The 22,290-nt window shown below is 56.1% G+C and overlaps 1 protein-coding gene across 6 annotated transcripts; it reads right to left on the bottom strand.

Annotated features, from left to right (window-relative positions):
* Positions 1–438: 438 nt before the first annotated feature.
* On the bottom strand, positions 439–21,006 carry RARG (retinoic acid receptor gamma). Of its 6 annotated transcripts, none has more exons than XM_019724483.2 (10): positions 20,687–21,006; positions 19,878–19,945; positions 16,206–16,546; positions 5,225–5,373; positions 4,858–4,999; positions 4,037–4,197; positions 3,675–3,851; positions 3,089–3,293; positions 2,474–2,632; positions 439–1,730 (listed from the first exon to the last, which is right to left on the bottom strand). In XM_019724483.2, the coding sequence occupies exons 3-10, from the start codon at positions 16,387–16,389 to the stop codon at positions 1,531–1,533; spliced, it is 1,377 nt and encodes a 458-aa protein (XP_019580042.1). In that variant the 5' UTR covers positions 16,390–16,546; positions 19,878–19,945; positions 20,687–21,006; the 3' UTR covers positions 439–1,530. The 6 variants fall into 6 exon arrangements, with proteins under 6 accessions (XP_019580042.1, XP_019580043.1, XP_074181736.1 ...); XM_019724484.2 differs by having other exon boundaries at positions 19,878–19,942; positions 20,687–20,960; XM_074325635.1 differs by lacking the exons at positions 16,206–16,546; positions 19,878–19,945; positions 20,687–21,006 and adding an exon at positions 9,545–9,911.
* Positions 21,007–22,290: the final 1,284 nt, after the last annotated feature.

The raw sequence follows: 22,290 nt of genomic DNA, 5'->3' as shown, positions 1-22,290 counted from the left end.
AGAAATACTGTAATTTAGATACAGGCTGTGGGTCTTTTCTTCTGGGCCAGAGACCTCATGAGAACCGAATGAAACTTCAATGAACCCTCTCCCTAGAGATGCGCATATACAAAATTGGGGTGGGAGGGGGGTAGGGACAGCTTAAAGACCTCTGAGGTCCATTCCTGCCTTCCCAGACATAGAAGTCCATAGGGTTGATAGAAGAATGCACTAGTAGCTGTGGGAGGCCCAGACACTCAGGGTGGGCCCTGTGGTCTCCCTTTCCCCCCACCCTACCAACCCCTCATCCAGACACATTACATTCTATTTCCTTGGTTCCCCTGAGAAAGCTGCAAAATCCAGTAGATTAGGAGCTCCCCTCCTCACCCAGGCCCTGTCCAGGTCAGCTGGTCCTTTCCCCCAATGCAGTCTCCTCCTCCTCAAAGGAGCCACATCCCATGAGTTTCCATCACTTTATTTTGCAAAAATAGAAAACTCAGCAATATGCGATACAGCGGGGTGGAGGGGAGATGTAAACAGAGGGGAGGGACAGCACCCTGACCCCCCAGAGAAAAAGGGGAGCCAGTGGGAATCTTATTTGGCAACTAAATACAAACTGGGGATTGAAGGAAGAAGGGAGGGGTCACAGGGGCCCTGGGCTCCCCCTCCCAAGACCCCTACAGGAAGGGGTCAATTCCAGGGTGTAAACAAAAGCTAATAAATAAATAGAGGCTTCCTCTGGGTCAGGGCAGGATCAGCTAAGCAGCACCCACCCCCCTCTCCCTGGGCCAAGCTGCTCTGAGGGCCAGGGGGGAAGGCACTAGGGGGAGAGGGGTCCCCTGGCCCCTCTGTAGTGTAGGAGGGTCCCTGCCCCGGTGGCTGAGATGGGGGGCAGAGGGAGCCCAAGGCACATGACAGGGCTGGGGCTTATAACGGAGGGCACAAGGTAAACTTTGGGCCCAAGCAAAGAGGTGCAGAATGGACCTGCGTCTGTCCCTTTCACCCTCTGGCCCCCCACAGAAATGCAGGGCACAGCCTGCCCCCCACCCCCAGTCTGGAACAAGGATGGGGCACAGAGGGCAGCGTGCACCCGGCAGGTGCATTACGCAGCATGAGGCACCAAGGGCAAGGGCAAGAGGGTGGGCTCAGCCCGCCCCCTATGCCCCCCTTTTGGTCTCTAGTGTTCCTGTTTGCTCCCAGAGGCCTAAGCACCTGGCAGAGGAAGAGGCTGTGGAATGGCAGGGTCTTCCTCCTGCCTGGGGGAGCCTGGACCCTGGTGTCTGAGGGCCAGTGCTGAGATTTTAGAGTCTAAACCCAGGCTCACCCCTCTGCCCTCTCTAGTGGGAGCAGGGCAGGCCCCCAAGACTGGAGAGGGAGTCGGTTAGAGCAGGAAGGGGATGAACACAGAGGCACCCCTGGAAACTTTGGCAAAAACAAGGAGCTCGCTGGAAGGAGTGGGGAGAGGGCAGAGCAGGTCCTCCCCCAGTCACTGGTGGTGTCTGGGCGATGGTCAGTCTGCTGCCTGGAACCCCAACCCCACATCAGGGGAAGTCAGGGGCCCTGGTCAGGCTGGGGGCTTCGGCCTCCTTTACTCTGACCCCCAGGAACTTCATCCTCGCTCGGGGCCTTAGGGTGGGGACCAGTCTGCGAGGAGTCGTCCTCAAACATTTCAGGATTCTCCAGCATCTCTCGGATCAGGGGAGGCATTGGGCCTGGAATCTCCATCTTCAGGGTAATGGCCCTCTCTGCTCCTGCAACAGAGGGGCAGAGTTTCAGGGCAACAGAGGCACATGTCCCTTGAGGCCACCTACCTAACTTCTCTCAACTGCCCTGCTACTCCCCTCTGGGGGCTCCCAGCCCAGGCCTGCCACCTCTCTGCCCCAGGTCACCCTCTCCCTAATTTAGGGTTGCTGGGGTCCACTCCTCTGCCTAGAGCCTCTACCTGTCTTCTCTGCCAAGCTGCTGCAATTCGTCCCATTCTTTCAGGCTATCTTCTCAAAGATCACACCATTCCCCAGGCACCCCACCCTGTAATGCCCACAGCTTGTCAGCTGTCCCTAAGCCTGTTCTGAATAACACTTGTAATACCACCTACTATTTATCAAACACTATCTGCCAGGCATCCTTCTAAACCAGCACTGTCCTGTAGAATTTTTCTGCAACGATGGAAATATCTGCTCTACCCAATATAGTAGGCGTAGCCACACGTAGCTACTGAAACTGAGGAACTGAAATTTTAATTCAGCGCAGTTCTAAGCTCATTGTGTGTTAACTCATTTAGTCCTCTCAATAATTTATGAGGTAAGTAGAAGTCTAGTTCAGTTTACAAACAGAACAAGGCACAAAAAATAAAGGAATTTGCCCAAAGTCTCCCCACTAGCATGTGACAGAGCTAGATTCCAGCGTAGACTGCCTGGTTCTCACCCATTCTGTTCTTGTCTCTACCTGTCCAGCACCTCTGGGCAGAGAGAGGGGAGGCTCACTCGTGACTAACCCTTAGTGCTGATGCCCCGGAGGTCAGTGATCTTCATGAGCATCCTGGGAAACATGTAGGGCTGGCTGGGCCGCCGCCGCCGAGCATATAGCCTCAGGGCTTCCAGCAGTGGCTCTTGCAGCTTGTCCACTTTTTCCGGTTCCTCCAGGTCCATGCGGTCTGTGTGGACAGCACAGTGGAGTGAGAAAGGAAGAGGTGGGGCAGCCAGTGACAAGTGGCTCATCCCCAACTGGCCCTGCTGTAGGGGCCTCTAGACCCCAAACTTTGTCCCATCAGCCCCTTGCCTATTGTCCCTGAGCCCCACCCAGGCTGTCTCCCCTGGTCCAAGCCCTGTACCTTCTCCCCTTCAGTAAGAGATTTGTTCTGGTAAATCACTCCTGCCCAGACACCTATCTCAGCAGCAGTATCTGGGGTCTCCTCGGCCCCCCTGGCTCTACCCCTTTTTGTCCTATGTTCCAGGCTGCAGGGAGCCTGCATTGGATCTAAGAAGTCTGTGGATGAGGCCAGACAGAACAATCCCAAGGGGACGGACTAAGGTCTCCAGCCTGGTCAGAGGTCAGGTGTGAGGTGTGGTGGGAAAGGGACCCAAGGATACACCAGGGGGCGCCGTCGCACCTCCGCAGATGAGGCAGATGGCACTGAGCAGCCCGGTCTCTGTGTCATCCATCTCCAGTGGCAGGAGCTGCCCAGCAAAGGCGAAGACAAGGTCTGTGAGGGGCCCGAAGCCAGCGTTGTGCATCTGTGTCCGGTTCAGGGTCAGCCCGTCGGAGAAGGTCATGGTGTCCTGCTCCGGGGTATACCTTGTGCAGATCCGCAGCATCTGGGGGTGCGGGGGTAGGGTTAGTGCTGTCTCTAGAGAGGGGCAAATATGGGGTGAGGATAAAGAGGGAATGAGGTGCACATGACAGTGAAGAGGTTAGGTCCAAAAGGAGGGCCACATGACGCACACGGGTAGGAAGGCGAGAGGAGGGGCATCTGAAGCTTGGGGAAGGAAGAGAAGTCCGAAGGAGGCAGGGTGTCAGAAGGATAGGATCAGGTTTTAGGGGCAGGGGTTAAGACAAAAAGGGCTTGAGTTTAGAGGCGATCTGGGGAGTCCTAGATTGGAGGGGGAAGGAGAGAGAATGAAATCTTTGTGTGTACCAACTCCTTGGTCCCATAGGAGGGTCAGGCTGTGGCAGAAGAGAGAGGGTTATGAACTTACCAGGATGTCCAGACAGGCAGCCTTGAGCAGAGTGATCTGGTCAGCGATGCTGAGCCCTGTAAAGCCGGGCAGCCGCTTGGCAAACTCCACAATCTTGATGATGCACTTGGTGGCCAGCTCACTGAACTTGTCCCACAGCCCCAGATCCAGCTGCACGCGGTGGTCTGCACTGGAGTTCTGCAGGGAGGGCAGGTGAGCATGCAAGCTAAGGCCTGTCCTGCAAGCTGTCTTCTTTCTGCCGACACCCCAAAAGCACTCCCCTCGGCATTCTGATGCCCTCCTTATCCTCAGCACCAGACCAGGGGCTCCAACACAACCCCGACCCATTCCCCAAAGTAAACAGTCCCCTGCCCACTCCTCACCGTGGTGTATTTGCCCAGCTGGCAGAGTGAAGGGAAGGTCTCCTGATGGGCTTTGCTGACCTTGGTGATGAGTTCTTCTAACTGGGGGCTCAGCTCATAGTTGTCAAGCGACCCTTCTTCTTTCACCTCTTTCTTCTTCTTGTTCCGGTCATTCCGCACAGCTTGGGGGTGGAGGTGCAAGGAGTAAGTCAGGACCCTCAGAAACTCCCTCTGGATATCTCCTCTTGCCCTAATTTAATGCTCAGTCCTTATCATGAACATCTATTCACCCTGAGACCCTAGTCAGTGCCTCAGTTTCCCTATCTCCTACATTAGCTCCCATCTCCAAGCTGGCTCTCCCTAACCCCACCCAGGGCCTACAGCCCCTTCTCCCTCCCCAGGCCATTCGGCTCCATCCTGCCCTTCCTGTCACCCTGGAGGAGCTGGGGGGGAGGGGGGGCAGGATATGCAGGCAGCAGGATATCCACTTATAGCCTTGGCAGCACAATGGTGCAGGGCGGGGGCACCCCAGATCCACCACAGGCTCAGGCCTGGGAACAGGGGAGGGAAGGGACTGCAAGCCCTCCTCTCACTTCTCCAAGAAATGGGAACGTGAGAATGGTAACCCCCATTCACTCATTCAGAGGAAGGGTTAATTAAGCCCTGAGATGGGAGAATGGCGGGGGTTTCCTAGGTGAATGTCACTAATCAAATAGGACTGGCCAGGGAGGAAGCAAGCTAGATCTCAGAGGTCAGGGAAGTAGGGGTAGCCTATGGGAAGAGGGTGGCAACCACAGGCTAGGACAGGAGAGCTCCTGCCCAGGCCAGGGCTAGAGGCCTACCTTCCTTGGACATGCCCACTTCGAAGCACTTCTGTAGCCGGCAGTACTGGCAGCGGTTCCGGGTCACCTTGTTGATGATACAGTTTTTGTCCCGATGACATGTGTACACCATGTTCTTCTGGATGCTGCGTCGGAAGAAGCCCTGGAGTTGGGGATGGGGGGAGTGGAGTGTCAGTGAAGCAGGATGCTGGGAACATCGGGCCTTGCAGGTTGCCCAGGCCTGACCCAATCTATTAACCAGCTATGTGCAAAGCAGGCCCCTCCCCCCTCAGAGGGATACCCACTCACACACAGCGTCTCACCCCTGGTCTCTGATCTCACCAGGTAACTCCAGGTGCCCAACGCATCCACCCCACCACATACACACCTTGCAGCCTTCACAAGAGCTGACCCCATAGTGGTAGCCAGAGGACTTGTCATTGCACACGAAGCACGGCTTGTAGACCCGAGGAGGTGGTGGGGGCGAGGGCGAGCTGGGCACCATCTCCTCCGAGCTAGTGCTCTGTGTCTCCACCGCTGGGGGGCAAGCAGTGTGATATGAGAGTTGGGGGAGAAGGACCCTTGAGATCTCCAGGCAACCTCATCATACACACACACCCATTCCCACTTCTTCCTCCTGCTCAGTAATGACAACACGGTCACCACCACAATGATTTAAAGTCCCCAAAACCACAGACAGCCCCATAGTAAACATTTCCCAGAAACCCCCAAACAACCACGATTACTGCACCTCCTAGTCTGGCCATCTCCCCAACAATAACGCCAGCCCAAAGCTTACATGACACTGTTCAATTCTCCATCTGGAAGTTAACTTCTCTGGGCCTCAGTTTCCCCAGTTATAAAGTAGGTAGGTGAAGGGGTTATGGCCCATGGCTCTGAACTCTTTAATCACACCCTATCACACTGATTGATCCTTGTCAGATAATCTGCCTCCTACTATCCTCCTCCACATGAGGCAATAGATCTGGGGGTGATAGGCATTTACAGGCCACCTGTAGCTGGCACCTTGCTAAATAACCTGCTGGGATACCCAGTAGGTAGAACAGGACCTCATTTTCTCTCCAGCAGTACAGGGTAGATAATCCTCTCTTTTCCCTCTCATACTGCCTACCAAATAACCGCCAACGTCCTTTTCCCCAGAAACCATTGAGACAGTGGAGCAAATGGGACACAGGTATCAAGAAAGTAGGTTAGAGGCTATGTAACAGCCTTATTTTACATCTGAAGGAACTGAGGTCAAGAGAGGGAAGTAAGCAGCCCAATGCCACACTGCCAGTTGACAGTGGAGCCAAGGCTCTCAAATCTTCTGACTAGATCTGAGTGGCCTGAGAGGCACAGAGGTTGGGAAAGAGGAGGCTGAGGTATTTGCTTAGATTCTCAGGTCTAGATGCTGTTGGGGGTATAGCAAACCGAGAAGTCAGGTGACACTGGGTAAACAGGGCTGTTGGGGGAGGGGAGCTGTTGCTGGACCTTCTCTGGGCCTGTCTTCACTCCTAAGCTTCCCCACAAATACCCACTTGCAGCTCCAAAGGGGTCTCAGCCCACGTCACACAGAGTGTGTGAGGAGGACACCCTTTGTTCAGCAAGCTGCTAAGTAAACGTTTTTTTGGGTGTGTGGTTGATCTTCAGAGGCTGGAAAAATCTGTAAATGATTCAACCTGTAGGACCTGTTCCCCCAAGCTGGAGGGCCCGAGCCATGCAAAACCCTCAGACCCTCCCTAAGGAGTGTCCCACTCACCCACCTCAGGAACATCTTCTTCTTTTTAACCGCTGCAGCCCACCTGGTCAGAAGTCGCCCCATGCCCCAGAAGGGCAGAAGGCAGGCCCAGGAAGCCTGTCCCAGCTAGCTCCACCCACCCCACAGGAGGGAAGCCCTCCCGCCCCCCAAACACAGGCAGACACTCAATTAACATAAGAATCCTGTTGGAGGGAGAGTCCCCAAAGGAAAAAGGAGAAAGAGGAGTGGAGAAAAGTAGGGTGCCTGGAATCAATTCTGATTGAGGGCAGGAGACTCCTGGAGGAGCTGGGACTGAGACACGGGCCGCGTTGGAATGCCTTTCTAGACCCTTCCTGGTATCCTCTGAGGGTACATGTGCTACCCTAAGACACTGCGCTGGGTGGTGCTGACTGCTGACACCCTCCCTGCCCGCAGAGCGCTGCTTCATTTCCTCTCTTTCGAAAGGGCCTGGGTGTGGTCAGACTGGCATGGGGCAGTGCCAGCCAATTATAAGACTGGGGACTGCAGGGAAACAGGCCCAGGGGCAGCTTTTCCCTTCTAAGTGGCACTGTCACCCCTTCTCGGCACCCTCTTGCACACCCCCACCCCCTGAACCCTAAGGTGCAGCCCAGTGGGCAAAGGGAGCAAGAAGGTGAATTGGGTGAACTCAGCTCAGATCCCCTTCTCAGACAGAGCCCCCACCTTCATGATGCAGCTCCCGGGCTAGGCTGGGGCCCCTGCTGGGGAGGGGGTGGGCTCAGGGTTTTTCTCCTTTTAAAGCCCAAATTGCTGAAATTGAGGAAATTCCTGGCCAGGCTAAGCGGAGCTTCAAACAAACTCTTTATAACCGGCTGTAAACGCTCCCAGCTGCGAGGTCCAGGGTTGAGAAGCCCAGACTCCCAATCTGCCACACACCTCCTCGGAGACACACACTCTCACATGTCAACAGGGCACCAAAGTAGACATATCACCAATGGGCTCCTACACCACAACCAGACAGAGGCACAGAACACACAGGCAGTATGGGGCACTGACTCCAACCACCCTGTGGAGGAGGATGCACAAGTCATAAAACAGACACAAATAGTGCTCCACTTCGCATTTGCAAGCCAGCCGCTCTGCTACCAGACAAACACCCTGGCCTGCCAACGCAGCACCAGGACACAGAGAAGCGCCAAACATGCACACACACACACACACACACACCACAGGGCCCTCGCCTCAAAGGACCTCTTGCCTTCCCTGATTTAGACACCCAGAACTAGAGGACTCTCACTGAAAGTGTGTGGAGCAGGCATGATGCCCACCAACGTCCTAGAGGCCAAAATTATTGGTCCAAATTGAAATGCAAAAACATACTGCGAGCCAAACACAAGGGATTTTCATGGGCCTGAGAAAAACCGGGGTCCCTGCCCAACCCCCACAAAAACCCGTCCTGGGAGATTCACTCCACCTCGACACCCCTCCCAACATGCCCCAAATCTACATCCTATTGGGCAAGGAGAGGAAGGTTAAGAATTCACAAGAATTTGGTGCAAAGCAATAGTTCCATGCTTTCTCTGCCCTTTAAATGCCACACTTTTCATTCTTGTGTCCCCCCCCCCACGTCAAAGTATGGTCTCCTGTTTGCCACCTCCCTCTTCTAGTCTCCCGGTTGTTAAATCTAAGCAATTCTGCCCTGGAACCAATAGACAAAAAAAAAGAAGAAAGAAAAAAAGTCGAACTCGTAAACAGCGCTGCGGAGTGCCAAGGAGCGAGGCGCGTTGGCGGGGGCTCGATGACCCCGCGGGCGCACTCCCCTGGTGCCTGCCGCCCGGCCCTTCCCAGCGTACCCCCATACCCCTAGTCCCCCAGCGTCCGCACCCGTCTATGAGCGCGGTCCCAGTCCCCGGTAAATTTGGGGGTGGGGGTTCCAGGCTCCCCTCCCGCCTCCTCCCCACACCCCACCCCCGCCAGGCACTTGGGCCGAGGCTTCAAAGCCGCCTCTCATCTGGACTTCATTTTTACTGCCTCTCAGTCCCCAGCTTTTTATTACAGCTCTGGAAAGGGGTTCCAGGGCCCCAGACCTGGCATCTCCCATTTCACAGAGAGGGGAAGATGGGTATTTGGGGACCTAGTAGCCGTACTCTCCCCGCCGTTGCTACCTCCAGGCCAACCCCAACCATACACAGACTTTGCTTTAAACTTTTCGCTTCCTACTGAAGTTGTGTTGGAGCCATAGGAAAAAGTCATCTCTCTGAACACAACCCTATTCACATTTCCAAACATTTCTTTTAAAAATGGGGGAGGGGGCGCCAGAGCCCAGCCTTCGCCTGGTTGTGTGCACCACCCCTTCCACCCTGCACGGAGAACACACAGGATGCACGCTGAAACACAGCACTTTCCAAATCCGCCCCCGCAGCCACGCAGGGGCACACGCCCTCCCGGCTTCACGCCACAAACATCCCCACACAGGGCCATGCCGACCTGCCAACGTTGTCGGAGGGCGCCACGGAGTGGAGAGACCCCTTCACCCACACCCACACCACCTAGATAAGATGCTGCACACTCCTGGAATTCACACGCAAATAATATTTTTTACACTCCTAACTTCCCACATGTACTTTACAAACGCCACCCACGGTCCTGGGTTCCATATCCTTCCAGGGCCACAGACCTGCGGGCACAAACTACCAACACACCTCGGTCTCTACCTATCCCCAGGAATTCTGGAGTAGCATCAACCACAGATCCTAGCTAAACACCCACCATAAAAACCACACACACACTCCAAACACTACTGCACACACCCAAAGGAGTCAGTGAGGTCCCCACGTTTAAAGGGCTAGTACCTCTCTTTCCTACACACTCGCCCCTCGCATAGAAAGTCAGAATTTCTACTTGCACCCCAGTTCCACGTTTTACACATGGAAAGAGTGAGCCACTGCCTCTCCTGCACCCCACACCCCATCCCCGGACTCGTATACCTACATTGCAGACTGGCGGGTTGCGGCCAGGCAAAAGACTCAAGTCCGGCGAAACAGGAGCTGCCGGTGGCTCTGCGCAGCAAGCCGGCCCCGGGCCCGACCGCGCCGTACAGCCGTCGCGGACCCGGGGCGAACGTCTCCATGCAGTCGTACATCGCGACCCGGCTTGGAGCGAAGCTGGGTGCTAGGAACACCAAGGACCCGCGGCCGATTCCCCCTCCTCCCCCAGCGGCGCCCCGCTCCTGGAGGGGGGGAGGGGGAGGGCTAGCATAGGGCGCCGGGCTGCATGGAGGGTATGGGGTGGGCGGGGAAGAGGGGGATCCCCAGCAGGGGAAAGGGACTGGGCGGGGCGCAAAGCTGGGGCAGCAGCTTCTGCAGAGGTCCGGCTCACTCTGGGCGCCTCCGCAGCTAGCACTGGGGAGACCTTTTGTAAAAGCAAGGCCCGGAGGGGTGGGGGGTGGGGCTTGGAGAGTGAAGGGGGCCGGGCACCAAGATGAGCAGAGCTGGGAGTGGAGCGCATACACATACACATATACACATTCGTCCCGCGGCGCGCTTGCTTGCTTAGACACACATCCGTGCATGCATTTATCTTGGCTGGCACCACGATTTGCAAATACGCAATAGTGTACATGCACATCTGCACGCACATAAGATCATAGATGCAAACACGTTTGTGCAAGCACACCTGGCTTGCAAGAATGCTTGCAAGCATTCTCCACACCAGGAGGCTTTTTGCACGCATTTACACTTAGTCGCGCCTGGGATGGGAGAAAGAGTGGAGGAACCAAGCACACGCATTGCCTTTCGAGTTTTTCCCCTCCCCCAACACTCCCTTTTTCACGCAAGTCAATACAGGCAGGGGTGTCAAGGATGACTGGGGAACGAAGAACAGGAGGTTCCCGGCGCGCGGCAGTTCTCCAGAGCCAGGGAACCTCAACTACCTCCACCCTCTGGTTCCCAGGCCTGGCTCCTCCCTCTCCCTCCTCGCGCGCGCGCCCTTCAGAGCTCAACAGTACATTCCTGCGGCTCAGCGCGCGCACCCTCCTCCTTCCTTCCCGTCCTCCCCGCCCCCGGTCGAAGGGCCAGAGCGCGCTCCCGCCATGAACTCTCCGGGAACCCCCCTCGGGGCTGGTGGCCGGGCGCGCTTACCTCCTCCTGACCCGGCCCCGCCCCACTCCGCCCAGGCAGTCGCCAGCGCCGTCGCTGAGTCCCCCCGCCCCCTCCAGAGCTGCCTGCAGTCTACCCCTCCTAGCCTGTGCTGTCCTCCCTCCACCGCGTCCCGGGCCGCCTCCCTCCAAGTACCCCAAGCCCCATCCCGCGACAGACACTCCCTAAGCGCCTCCACTGCCTCTCTCAATGCCCCTTCTCTCGACCCTAATTTCACTTTTAGAGCACAAACCACAACCCCAAACTGTTCCTCCAGCGCCAGCTGCGCCTCAGACGAAACTGCCCTGCTGAGTGCCAACTCCCCTCCCCCAGAGCTTCTGGCATGCTAATTGCCCCAAAGTGCCAGTGCCCCTCTCGGCAATAACTGCGAGTCTGGTCATTAACTGTTCTCATAGCCATTAAATATCCCCACCATTGGCAATAACCGCCCCCTCTCTTCTCAGTGCCACACTTAGTGCCCTTCAGATCTCCAAGAGCCGCCTCCCTGTTCCCTCGGTTGCCCCTACCGGGCACTGAGCGCCCTCGCCCGGCAAAGAAGGGAGTGAGGGGGCGGGGACTTGGCCACGTCAAGAGTTTGCCCTCGTCGGGCCGGGCCGAATGGGGACCCTGGCTCCGGGACAGCGCCAGCGGCGGCGACTCCCGGAAACCGCCCCCTCCTCCGCGCCCCGCCCGCCTCCCGCCCAGCCGCCCGGCGGGCCGGCCCAGCCGGCTCTGTCAGCGCCGCTCTCACGGGGAGCGCCGGGGAAGCGGGAGCGGCGCCCGGCCCAGCCCCTTCCCCGCCTGGCGGCCGTGGCCCGGCCAGGGCGGGACGCGCTTTTCTAAGAATCTGTTGTACCGGTTGGGGGGCGCACTGGGGTGCTGCAGGAGTGGGGCGCCAGTTTGGAAGAATAAAGAGCTGGAAGGGGTGCCAGAATAGGCGAGGGAAAGGATGGATGGCAGGCTCGGAGGAGGGGCCCGCGTGGCTGCCGGGGACCGAGGGGGGGGGCAGGACTGGGAAGGAGGGCCTGGCTTGCTGATGCGAAGGGCGCGGGGTGGCAAGGCTGACTGGGGGTCTTGAAACAGGGATAAAGAGGGAATGCAGTGCTCTTTCCAACCCAGCGAGAACTCACTTCTCCTGCCCCCAACCCCGATACCCCACTTCTAATCCAGCCATCCCCCTACCGAAATAGAAAAAAGGGTGATAGATTTCTGAATCAGAATCTGACCAGCAGCAAAAAAAATCAAGTAAGTGCAAAATGGGGAGTACCCCAAAAACAAGAGGAAAAGAGCCCTGTTTAGTCAACTCCAGGCTGTCAGTCCCCACCCACTCACCCACCCTTCCCCCTCTGAAATCTGAAAGGTCCCAATTAAGTCAGGCCTGCCTGGTTGGTAATTAGAACCAGAAATGGCCAGGCCACAGAGAGGGGGGTTGAGAGTTGGGCACAAGAGGAGTGGGGGGAGGGCTCCAGGAAGTCATGAGTCCTCAATAGCCCCCCTTTCTCTTCACCAGATGCACCCCACTCCTCATAACCCCATTTGTGTGTGCTTCCCAGGCACTGCAGGCAGAGGGGGCCTTATAAGGGACCAGGTATGGGGGTATCAGGCCCACCTTTCCCATCAACCCCAACCCCCCCATTCTAGACAGTCTTTGTACAACCTTGAGGAGAAGGTAACAGAATGGGGGAATCTAGTGCCCCCTCTTTTCCCCAAAGTCTCCCCAGCCCTTATTGCAGCAATTAGACCCATTAGCCTTCTAGCATTTCATGGGAAACAGATGTTCTCCACCAGCCTGGTGGGAGTATGAGGGGGGGCTGCTGCCTGACTCACCCCCTTCCCTATGATCCCCACCACCACTGCGCACCCCTCCCAACAACAGCCCCACAAAGGCATGGCCCCAGAGGCAAAGAGAAATACACACCTCCCCCACTAACTCGGCCATTAGCACTGGAGTCTTGCATGGTCACCCCTCAGAGCCTTTACCACCCTGGCAAGCTTGAGTTTGGCCAATGAGGGGCTGTGGAGGGAGGGACAGCTAACTCCTAAGCACCCCTCTTTCACCCCCCTTCCTGCCACCTTCTGGATGGGGCTTGAGGATAACTGGCTCTAAATTCCTCATGCTAAATTCGCCTTTTCTTCCAAAACCTTCCCTCAAAAAAAACTGAAGAGGGGGCATTTCAAAGCAAAGAAGGCCCGGCCCAAGGGTAAGTCCTACCAGGAGTCCCACCTGAAGGGCAATGGGAGGGATCTCTGGAGGAGGAGGCAGCAAAAGAATGGGGGGAATAGAGAGGTGTGAATGAGGGATGAGGCCCAAGGCAGGGAAGTGAGGAGCATGGCAGGATGGGGGCTGGGACTGGGTAGGGGGCCAGGAGAGGGGGGTGCAGCCTGGGCCCCAGTGGCGGCGGCTTGCCCGGCTCCCCCCGCCAGAGAGGTTTCCTGTTGCAATCAAAGCCCCGTTTGTGTCGGCCTGGAGCTGGAGCCCGAGCCTGAGCAGGAGAGACTGGGAGGGGAGGGGAAAGAGGCAGTCGGCTGGGGTTTTTTTCCTGGAGGAGGCCGCGCTGCAGCCTGCTCGCCACCCTTACCAGCCTGCTTGTTCTCCTTGCCTCTCCCAGCATCTGGGTTCTCTCTGTGTCTGTGCCTTTCCGACTGTATAGCTCTCTCTCATCTTGTCTAGGTCTCTGAGTCTCTCTTTTTCAGTTTATTTCAAGTAGAACTCTATTACTTCCTGTGCCAGCCTGCCCTCAGTTTCTCCATGTGATTTAGTGTGGTACAGTCTGGGATCCTTGCCCCAGGGACACTGTCACCAAGTTCAGAGGACAAAAAGGGCTAGGTCCTGAGGACCACAGAGATCACCTCAAGAGGGGAAGGAGGGCAAAGCTTCCCTTCCCTCCCATCACACTCTGTTCCCTGCAGTCTTGATAAAGCAAACATATAACACACCAGTAGGGACACAGACACCAGGGTTTCATGCACATGTGTGAGCATGCACACCCCCCTCTGCTGTCCCATGCACACAGGCCTGTGCTTGCCTCGGCAGCACATGTTCCCCTTCCCTCTCCCCTCCACCGCACAATTCTGAGATGCCTGTCTCACCCTTTCACGCCCCTGGAGAATCCCAAGCGATAAAACAAGACTTCCCTTACCAACAGGATATCTGCAAGGTGCTAGGGACCCAGCATAGGATCCAGGAGCCAGCCCCAGGGAGAAGTTCCAGACTCCCTCATAGACTCCCCTCCCTCCCACAGACAACAGACAGAGATAGAAAGACTTAAAGTGAATGTGGCTTTGGCATCGGACTCTGGCCTCCAATCCCTCTCCATTAGATGGCCCCAGCCAAAAAGAGACAGTGGGTCAGAGAACTAAGAAACCACCCTCTTTCACCCTTCAGCGGACCTCCCACTGTCAGAGGTCTCCCGGACTCCAGGATCCCTTCTCCTCCCCTCTGCCTCCCCACCATGTATTAGGTTGGTGCAAAAGTAATTGCAGTTTAAAAGGTTAAAAATCATTGCAAAAACCGCAGTTACTTTTGCACCAACCAAATACCTTAGGCGCAGCATGCCCCACTCCCATTCACGTTGTCTAGACCCAAGCCTTCCCCTCCTCCCCACCCCACCACTGCCTCCCTGCCCAGGCCTGTGCCCCCCACCAGCCACACCCTCCCTAGCTACCTGCCCTGGTTCTGGCTCCTCCTTTGGATTTCTCCTTTCAGCCCCCCTCCTTCAGGACAGCCTTTGGGGATAAAGCCCAGTTTGACTCTTTCCCCTACCTTGACCTCACTTTGAACCCTGACCTTGATCTCAATGTGTCTGGGGGCACAGGGGCACAAAGAGAACTTCACTGATGACTCTCTGGCTATGACTCTCAGAATTCTCCCCACTACCAATCTCTTTCTTCTCTCCCTCCTTACTCCTGCTCTTTTAGTTGCCTCTCCCAGAACCAGGGAAAATCAGGTCCCAAGGTATTGAGCTGTATGGTCCTCTGTAAGAAGTACATTCATGTGGGGAAGGTGGTTCCTTCCCACCTCCCCAGGCCCCAGGACAGATTCATGGGGTGTAAATGAGGTAGGGGAAGCCCAGCTGAGGTTTCCAAGAAGCGGGGCTTTGTGCTCTCCTGTTCACCTGCACACCACCCAAATAAGCCCTGTTGGACTACAGACTTGCCACAGGCAGGGCTCACCAAACACCAGACACACCGTCAGCAGCCCTATTAAATCCCGCCTCACTTCTCACACTGACTCTTTGTTGCACACACTGGAATTCTGTACCGAGCATAGTCTCAGGGACAGGCTGTGCACACACAACTGCATATGGTCTACACGCGCGTGCGCACGGACACGCGCCTTCGCCAGATGAGCACACTCTTTCCAGTAGAGCTGCCAGCCCCATCTAGTCACCCTTTTACACACACACACACACACACACACACACACACACACACCTTCCAAGTACCCCCTCCCAAATGCAAGCCCCTTCTCTCCCACCTCTCTCTCTCTCTCCAAGCTTGTGGAGCTGTAAAGGATGTGTCTTTATTTTTTTGTCTTTTCCTCTTGTGTCTGTTTCAGTCTCTCTGGAACTGCCCCTCTGTCTCTTCTTTCATCATCTCCCCTTCTTTCCAGGTGATGCTTTCTCTATACCAGCTCACATACTGACACTTTATCCCACAAAGCCCAGCATCTCAGCCCTCCAGCTCATGGGCACCCACGCCTCTAATGACCTGGTCAGGAAGAACAACTACCAAGTGAGAGGAGAGGGGATCCAGAAGAAAGAAGACAGGCCGAAGGCTTGCATGGTGTCAGCATACAAAGGCTTAACCCAAACAGGGCAAGCCTGAGGGACAAGTAGGGATCTGCACAGCACGTGGGCACTATGCCAGCCCCTAGAAGGAGGGGAGGAGTCCAGAACCCACACAGCTAGAATAGAGGATGCTTCTGGAACACCCCCTCCAGTTCCCTGGATTACCTTGGGTGAAAGAGGCACCTTCTTTGCAGCACTTTCTACCCTTTCCAGAACAACAGGAGAGTTTCCTGACCCCAAACATATTTGGGCACCAGATTCCATTCCTCTTTTTGCAGCCTCCCCTAATTCAGAACAATTTCACCTCTTGATCACAGCGTCAGCTGATTGGCCTCCCAGGCTCCTCCACTTCCGGTCCTGGCTCCCTGCACCCCCCACTACATGCCAGCAGCAGCCTCAGACTTTAGCAGAACCCCCCTTTGCTGCCTTTACAAAGGTGTTCTCCCCTGCTAATTAACTTATTCAGGAGACAATGTTAGATCCCCAAAGTTTAGGCATGCTATTATATTTTCCCATCCTATTTGGGCAGGAGAATTCTCATTTGCAAACACTTCCATTTGCTCCATATCCAAATCCCTTCTTAGCCACCCTTGTCAGCTACTCTATTAGCTCCAACCTCCGCCCTGCCTGCCTTCCTAACTAGGGTGCCAATTTTCTATATCGCCCACCCTCCAAATGTCCCCCTGTTTCCACTTGCCCTCATCCCCCAAGATCCATGAGACTCACACAGAGAGGCCATCTCCTTGGGGAGGTCAGGCTGGCCCAGGCCTCGGAAGCTAGGGCTCAGCATCTCAAAAGGTGGAGACCCCCTGAGTGCCCCTGGGAAGGCGAAGGGGAAGCCAGCCCCTGGGTAGCCAGATCCAGGCCCCAGGGCACCAGCCGCAAAGAGTCGCTCCTTATTGGTGGCCATGGCAGCTGCGGTGTGGGAGGCTGAATCCCCTGGGGTCTGGGTCTGCAGTGGGCTGGTGAGGTCTTCAGCTACAGCCCCTGCCCATGCCCACTGATGCCCCGGCCTGGGAGGCTCCGTGCCCGCCCTTTCTGGCCGGCCCGCTGTATCTCCAAGAGTCCTAGGAAGAAAGAGAAGAAAAGGAGGGATGAGAGAATGATTACTGACGTTCCAAGCCCGTGGCCCTCTCTCAGTTGAAATCTCTTGCCTCTGCTGCTAGGGTTTGTACTGTCCTGGCTCAGGCCCCACAGGGGAAGAGGTAGGGTAGATGCTTGGGTAGCCTCAGAGAAACTCCCCAGGCAAGTGTAAACTGAGCTTCCAAGGTGAATGAAGTTTTTAGGAGTCCTGGTAGAGAGGACTCCTAAGCTGACAAGTGACCATTAAGCACCACAACTGGGCTAGACACTTAATTTAACCCTCACATCAATCCCGTGAAGTAGGAATTATGATTCCCGTTTCACAGATGAGAAAGCTGAGGTTAAGTGACTGGCTTAAGGTCAGCTTGAGCCAAGACTCAAACTACCATTCTGGAGAAAGCAAAGCATGTCTCTGTTGTAACTTTGGGGTCCTATACCTCTTTGGAGAGTATAGTGCAATGGTTAAGAACACGGACTTTGCAGTCAGACTACTTGAAATTGGTCCCCACCACTTGCTAGCTGCAGGACCTTGGGCATGTTACTTAATCACTCTGTGCCTCAGTTTCCTCATTTGTCAATTGGGAATAATAACAGGGCCCACTTCCTAAGGTTGTTGTGAAGGTTAAACAATTTAACATATGTAAAGTGTTTAGAATAATGTAGGGCACATACTAAATGTTATATTTCATGTTATTTCTCTTTGTAGCTTCTCTTCCTCCACACCTGTCTTTTAATTAGCATTTCCTTCTCTTTCTGTCTTCCTTAATACTCCCTCTTCCAGTTTCTCCTCCCAATTCTTTCTCGTCTCTAGTTATCCCTCACTCCCTAACCATTCTTGCACTCTCTCCTTCAAAGCCATAGATGTTGATGGGAGCCCCACTGTGAACTAGGTACATGCCAGAGATCTGCTCTCCTTGTCCTCGGCTGACTTTGCTTCTCCATCTCTTTTTCTCTCTCTTCTCTGAGCCCTCTGCTTCAAAGAAGCCCTCCTCACATCCTCTCCTCCCTCAAATGTAGCCTGCTCCCTGCGATTTTTAACCTGAGTCCAGAGGAGTGGGAGAAAAAAAAACCGAGAGAGACAGGAAATGGGAATCCTAGGGCTAGGCAGGTGGTTTCTCTCCAGATGCTCTGACAAGGGAAAGGTTGGTTTTCCTAGGAGTCCCAGAACCACCGACCTCTCTAGGGAGTTAGGGGCTGGAGAAGGAGAGCCACACCAGCCTGGGTACCTCCTCTACCAGCCAGAACCATACTGGACTGAAGCGAAAAAGGGTGGAGAAGGATCAAAAGAGAGTGAAATACATAGAGACCACAGGGCAGGCAGGCCCAGAGGTCTGAGGGATATTTTCGCATCTCTTTCCTTCTAGGGTCAATATGTTTCAGTCTCTGTACCTCTGATTTCTTTCTTTTCCTTCCTTCCTTCCTTCCTTCCTTCCTTCCTTCCTTCCTTCCTTCCTTCCTTCCTTCCCTCCTTCCTTCCTCTCTCTCTCTCTCTCTCTCTCTCTCTCTCTCTCTCTCTCTCTCCTATTTCTCATCTCCCTTGGCCTTCAAGTTCCTGAAGGTAAACTGTCATGGAGGTTACAGGAACTCAGACCCCCAATACCACCACCCTTCACTCAGTCTTAATGCATGAAGCAGCCCCTGCCCCTCACTAGGTAGCACCCATATCCTTAGCAGCCTCAGACTTTTCAGTCCAGTGTCTCCCCAGGCCCTAAAAGTCTGAGCTCCAAGCCCCCAGGGTCCCTCTCATCTTCCTTTCCCTATTTCCTGAAGCCCTCATCCCTGGTTAAGCCCAGGTGGAGCCAGGAGTCCGGGGCCCCTAAGGCCCCTGGGCCATAGCTCAACAGGCTGGGCCACATTCCAGGTGGATTAACCTCTCCAATGCCAAGGGTGAGAAGCGACTAGAGCCCCCCCACCCCATCTTCCCCAGACTGACTTAGACCGGGGACCCACTCAAGGCTCCAGGCCTCATAGATAGATGGGAAACAGAGACCTGAAGAGGAGGCAGGAGGACTTGGTGGGGGAGGGTGTCACACAGAGAGAGACCTCAGCCTCCTGGTCCTTAGCGAGGAATGAAGCTGTAAGGAGTGAAGGACAGCACAGCTCTCCCTGGCCTGCCTTCTAGTTTGCCTCAGAGAAAAGACTTGAGAGTTGAGTGAAGACAAGAAGGGGACAGAGATTCATCCCCTTTCTGAGCCTTGGTTTCTCTGCCTTGGCTGGGAAGGGAAGGGGAGTTTAAGTCCTGGATGGAGGAGGGGACCAAGGAATGGAAAACAGTGGTATAGAGAGTAAAAGGAAATCCTAAACTAGGGACCCAGAGGCCTTAGTTCTTTTGGGGACCTGTGGAAGGGGGAGAACACTTCTCTCCTCTCAAGATGCTACCTCAGACTGAGGGGGGGCTCACTAGGGGAAAGGGGTCCATACAAAGCTGCTTCTCTTAGAGCTGAGGTGGAGTTGAAGGGAGGGCATGGATGAAGGGGGCTGCCGGATGGAGGTGGGGGGGGGCGTCTCCCTACTGCCCTACCAGCTCCAGAGCCTGGAACAAAGCTGCTCTTGTCGGCGCTCTCCACCCACTGCCCCCCTCCCCTCTATATAAACACGACCACCTTTTTCCATGACCCCATCCCCAGCCTGGGCGGAGAACCCAGGCATCCTCTGCTCTAGCCTGGGCCCCCAGCCTACTCCCCAGGAGGCAGCAGTGGGCCGGGTTTCCCTGGCTTTGTGCCACCCTTGGGGGAGTCCAGACCCTTGAGTCTCCACCTCTCATCCCCAGGTGCCCTCCCTCCACCTCACTGGCCCCAGGGAGGGGCAGTTCCCCTGAGGCAGGCAGGCAGGCAATGCCAGTGGAATGTGTGTGGGCATCGGAGGGCACGGGCAGGGTGGGGCAGAGGGGGGAACTGGAGGTGCCAGTTAGGTGGCTTTCTGAGCCAGGGGTGGGGGTGTGCCCGGTGGGGGTGTGTGCCCTGTGCTGCCTAGCAGGCTCTAAGCCACAGTGTGTGTGTCACAGAGTGTGCATGCGTGTGTGTGTGTGTGTGTGTGTGTGTGTCTTTGGGATACCCATGCTCCAGGCACACTACCCCAGTCCCCCGCCCCTATCTTCTCTCTTCTTGCCATAAGAATATGGGACACACCGCCTATGGTCCTCAACCCCCACTCAGCATCGGGGGAGTGACGGTAAGGGCCGGAGCCTCAGACTTGATGACTTGGATTGCAACTGCCTGGACCTGGGACCTAAAGGGGCACAGTCATCTCAGCTTCTTGCCCTGCAGACCCCTCCTCAGGCTCCCCGTCCCTCCCCCCAACCATGCACATTCTTACCCTTTGGCCACCTGCAGAGATGCCCTCCTACATATTGGGTCAGGTTGAGGGGACTCGGCTGTTAACTGCTAAAGAGAGAGGCAGCGTCAATGGAGCTCCAGATTAGAACTCCTGGGTCCCTGGCTCAGTCTTCCTGCTCTTCCTTTGTTCCTTTTGGGCTCCCTCCAAGAATACACCCAAGGAACCCCCCACCTTAGCTGGAGGGAGCCAAGACTTAAACCCGCAGCTGGGGATATGAGAGAGGGAATCCTGAACTGTGGTTCAAGGACACTTCAGAGACTCCTATCCCATCCACTTGTCTCTCCAAACTCCTGGACCTAGAGGGTCAGGATCAGTGTGGTGGGGACCCTTTCCTTACCAGGCTGATGTCCAAGCTGTGCCCTTCCATTGGGGAAGGAGCAGCTTGGACCAGCTCGGACCAAAACTCTACCCCTCAGACGCCCCAAGGGAAACCAGTGGTCTTTCCCCACAGGAAAGAATCCTGTCTTCCCTCACACTCCAAGCACAAAAGTAGGCTAGAAGACCCCTGGCTGAAGACTCTTTCCTAAACGCTGTCTCCTGCTACTCACCGAAATGAGGGGGCGATAAAGCCCAGCCCAGGCCCAGCTTGTCTCAAATCTTCCCCAATCCTTTCCCACATCAGGGCTGATCCCCAAGTTGGGGCAGGAAGCCCCCCTCAAACCGTTCTGACAACCTGACCAACCTGGAAGGGACAGAGCTGGCGTCTTCCTCGGCCCCCCCACCCCAGCCCACCTCACTGAAGGACCCAGGCATCGGGGCGGGGGAGACTGCCTCCCAGTCTGACTCACCTGGTGGAGAAGGGAGGAGGAAGGGAGGCCGCGGAGCCCCGAGGTCCCGACGTCCGGCGGTCGCGAGGTTGGAGCGTCGCAGTGTCAGAGGCTCGCCGTAATGGGGGGCTCTTGGAGGGGGGTGCACGGGCTCTAGGCTGGGACTGTCCCGGGGCCTCTCGGAGCCCGCCCGCCCACGTGACCGCCCCAAAATATCCGACACATTTTCTCCCAAACCGCACACTGACTCTGCAGGCGGGGACACGGAAAATATTTTCTTTCTTTTTCTCCCTCCCCACCCCCCCACCTCCCTCCCAGCCCGGCTCCCTCCTCCCCCTCCCGCCCTCGCTCCTCCCTCCCCAGCCGTCTGCCCCTGCCCGGCTCCCTCCTCGGTGCCCTGGGGCTGGGGGGCGGGGGGGCGGGGGTGGGAGGGGGACTGGGCGGAGCGGCCCAGGACGCTTGGGTCTCTGCCCCTCCCATTTGCTGGGTTTCCGTGGCTCCATCCCCCGGAGGCCAGGCAAAGCTGGCAGAAGCGGTCAGTGTCCCAGGCCCATGATGCCACCCTTTCTCTACGGCACTTTCCCCCATCTGCCATCTGGGGGGACTGGTTGAGTTCTCTGGCCAGGCTGTGGTTCTGGGAGGCCAGTCTCTGGTACCTCCCCAGGATAGGCAACAGGAGCTCTATCCCGGTGCTCTCTCAGTGTTGGAGTGATGGGGCAGGGGTATGCCAGAGCAGATGCCACAGTCTTTGCCCTTTGCGTAGCCTTTGCCTGCAGGTCAAAGCAGTCTCTACTTCCCCTTGCCTACTCCAGACAGTCCTTTGGTCGCAGGAGCAAACTGGTTCAACTAGTGGGCATTGTGGGGGGTTGCTGAGACCGGGGCTCAAACATCTCTTCCCTTTCACCCTGCCTTGAGTAAGCTCCAGGAGTTAGGGCACCTGGGTTCCTGGCTGCCAATGTTATCCTCACCTTTAGGCTTGGATCTGGAGGAGGAAAAGCTGGGGAGGAGGGCGAGAGGAACTGTGCTGGGAGTGGGAGGAGCCTCGGGCTGGGTGTGAGGGAGAAAGCCTAAGCGGAGGGTGTGTGTCTGTGCCTTAACCAGCGCCTGCCTGCCTGGAAGATGCGCCACGAATGTGGTTGACTCGTGTGTGTGTTTGCGCGCGCGCGCACACACATACTTGCTTAGCCAGAGTCAGTGTCAGCGTCTGACAGGGACATTCTCTGACTTCATCCTGACCACCATATACTCTCTCAGTCCGAGAGTGGAAAGCCAGGGTATCAGTCTCCATTCTACTGAAGACAGAGCAAGAGAAAAGAAAGGGTCTGAACACCAAGCTCTGTGCATGGACCCCAGGCACTCCCACAGGGATTAGAAGTGGAAGTGAGAAAGTGGAGAAGGAGAACAGTAGCAGGGGCTGGCTACGCTGGAGAGACGCACCCAAAAGACCTTTCCGGCAACAATCCCTGAGTGGCCAGCAATAGGGACAGGGACTCCTGGTCACGTCACATTTTCCAAACTGGAATTACTTGGCTCTGTCCTCACTGCCACCCTGGGGGCCAGGTGTCATCCCTCCTGGGAAAGGCCACTTTTGGTAGCCAGAGTCAGAGCAAGGAGAGGGGGAAAGA

This window comes from Rhinolophus sinicus, linkage group LG02, assembly GCF_036562045.2.
Source record: "Rhinolophus sinicus isolate RSC01 linkage group LG02, ASM3656204v1, whole genome shotgun sequence".
NCBI classification, from domain to species: domain Eukaryota; kingdom Metazoa; phylum Chordata; class Mammalia; order Chiroptera; family Rhinolophidae; genus Rhinolophus; species Rhinolophus sinicus.
This window is presented reverse-complemented; position numbering and strand designations above follow the sequence as displayed.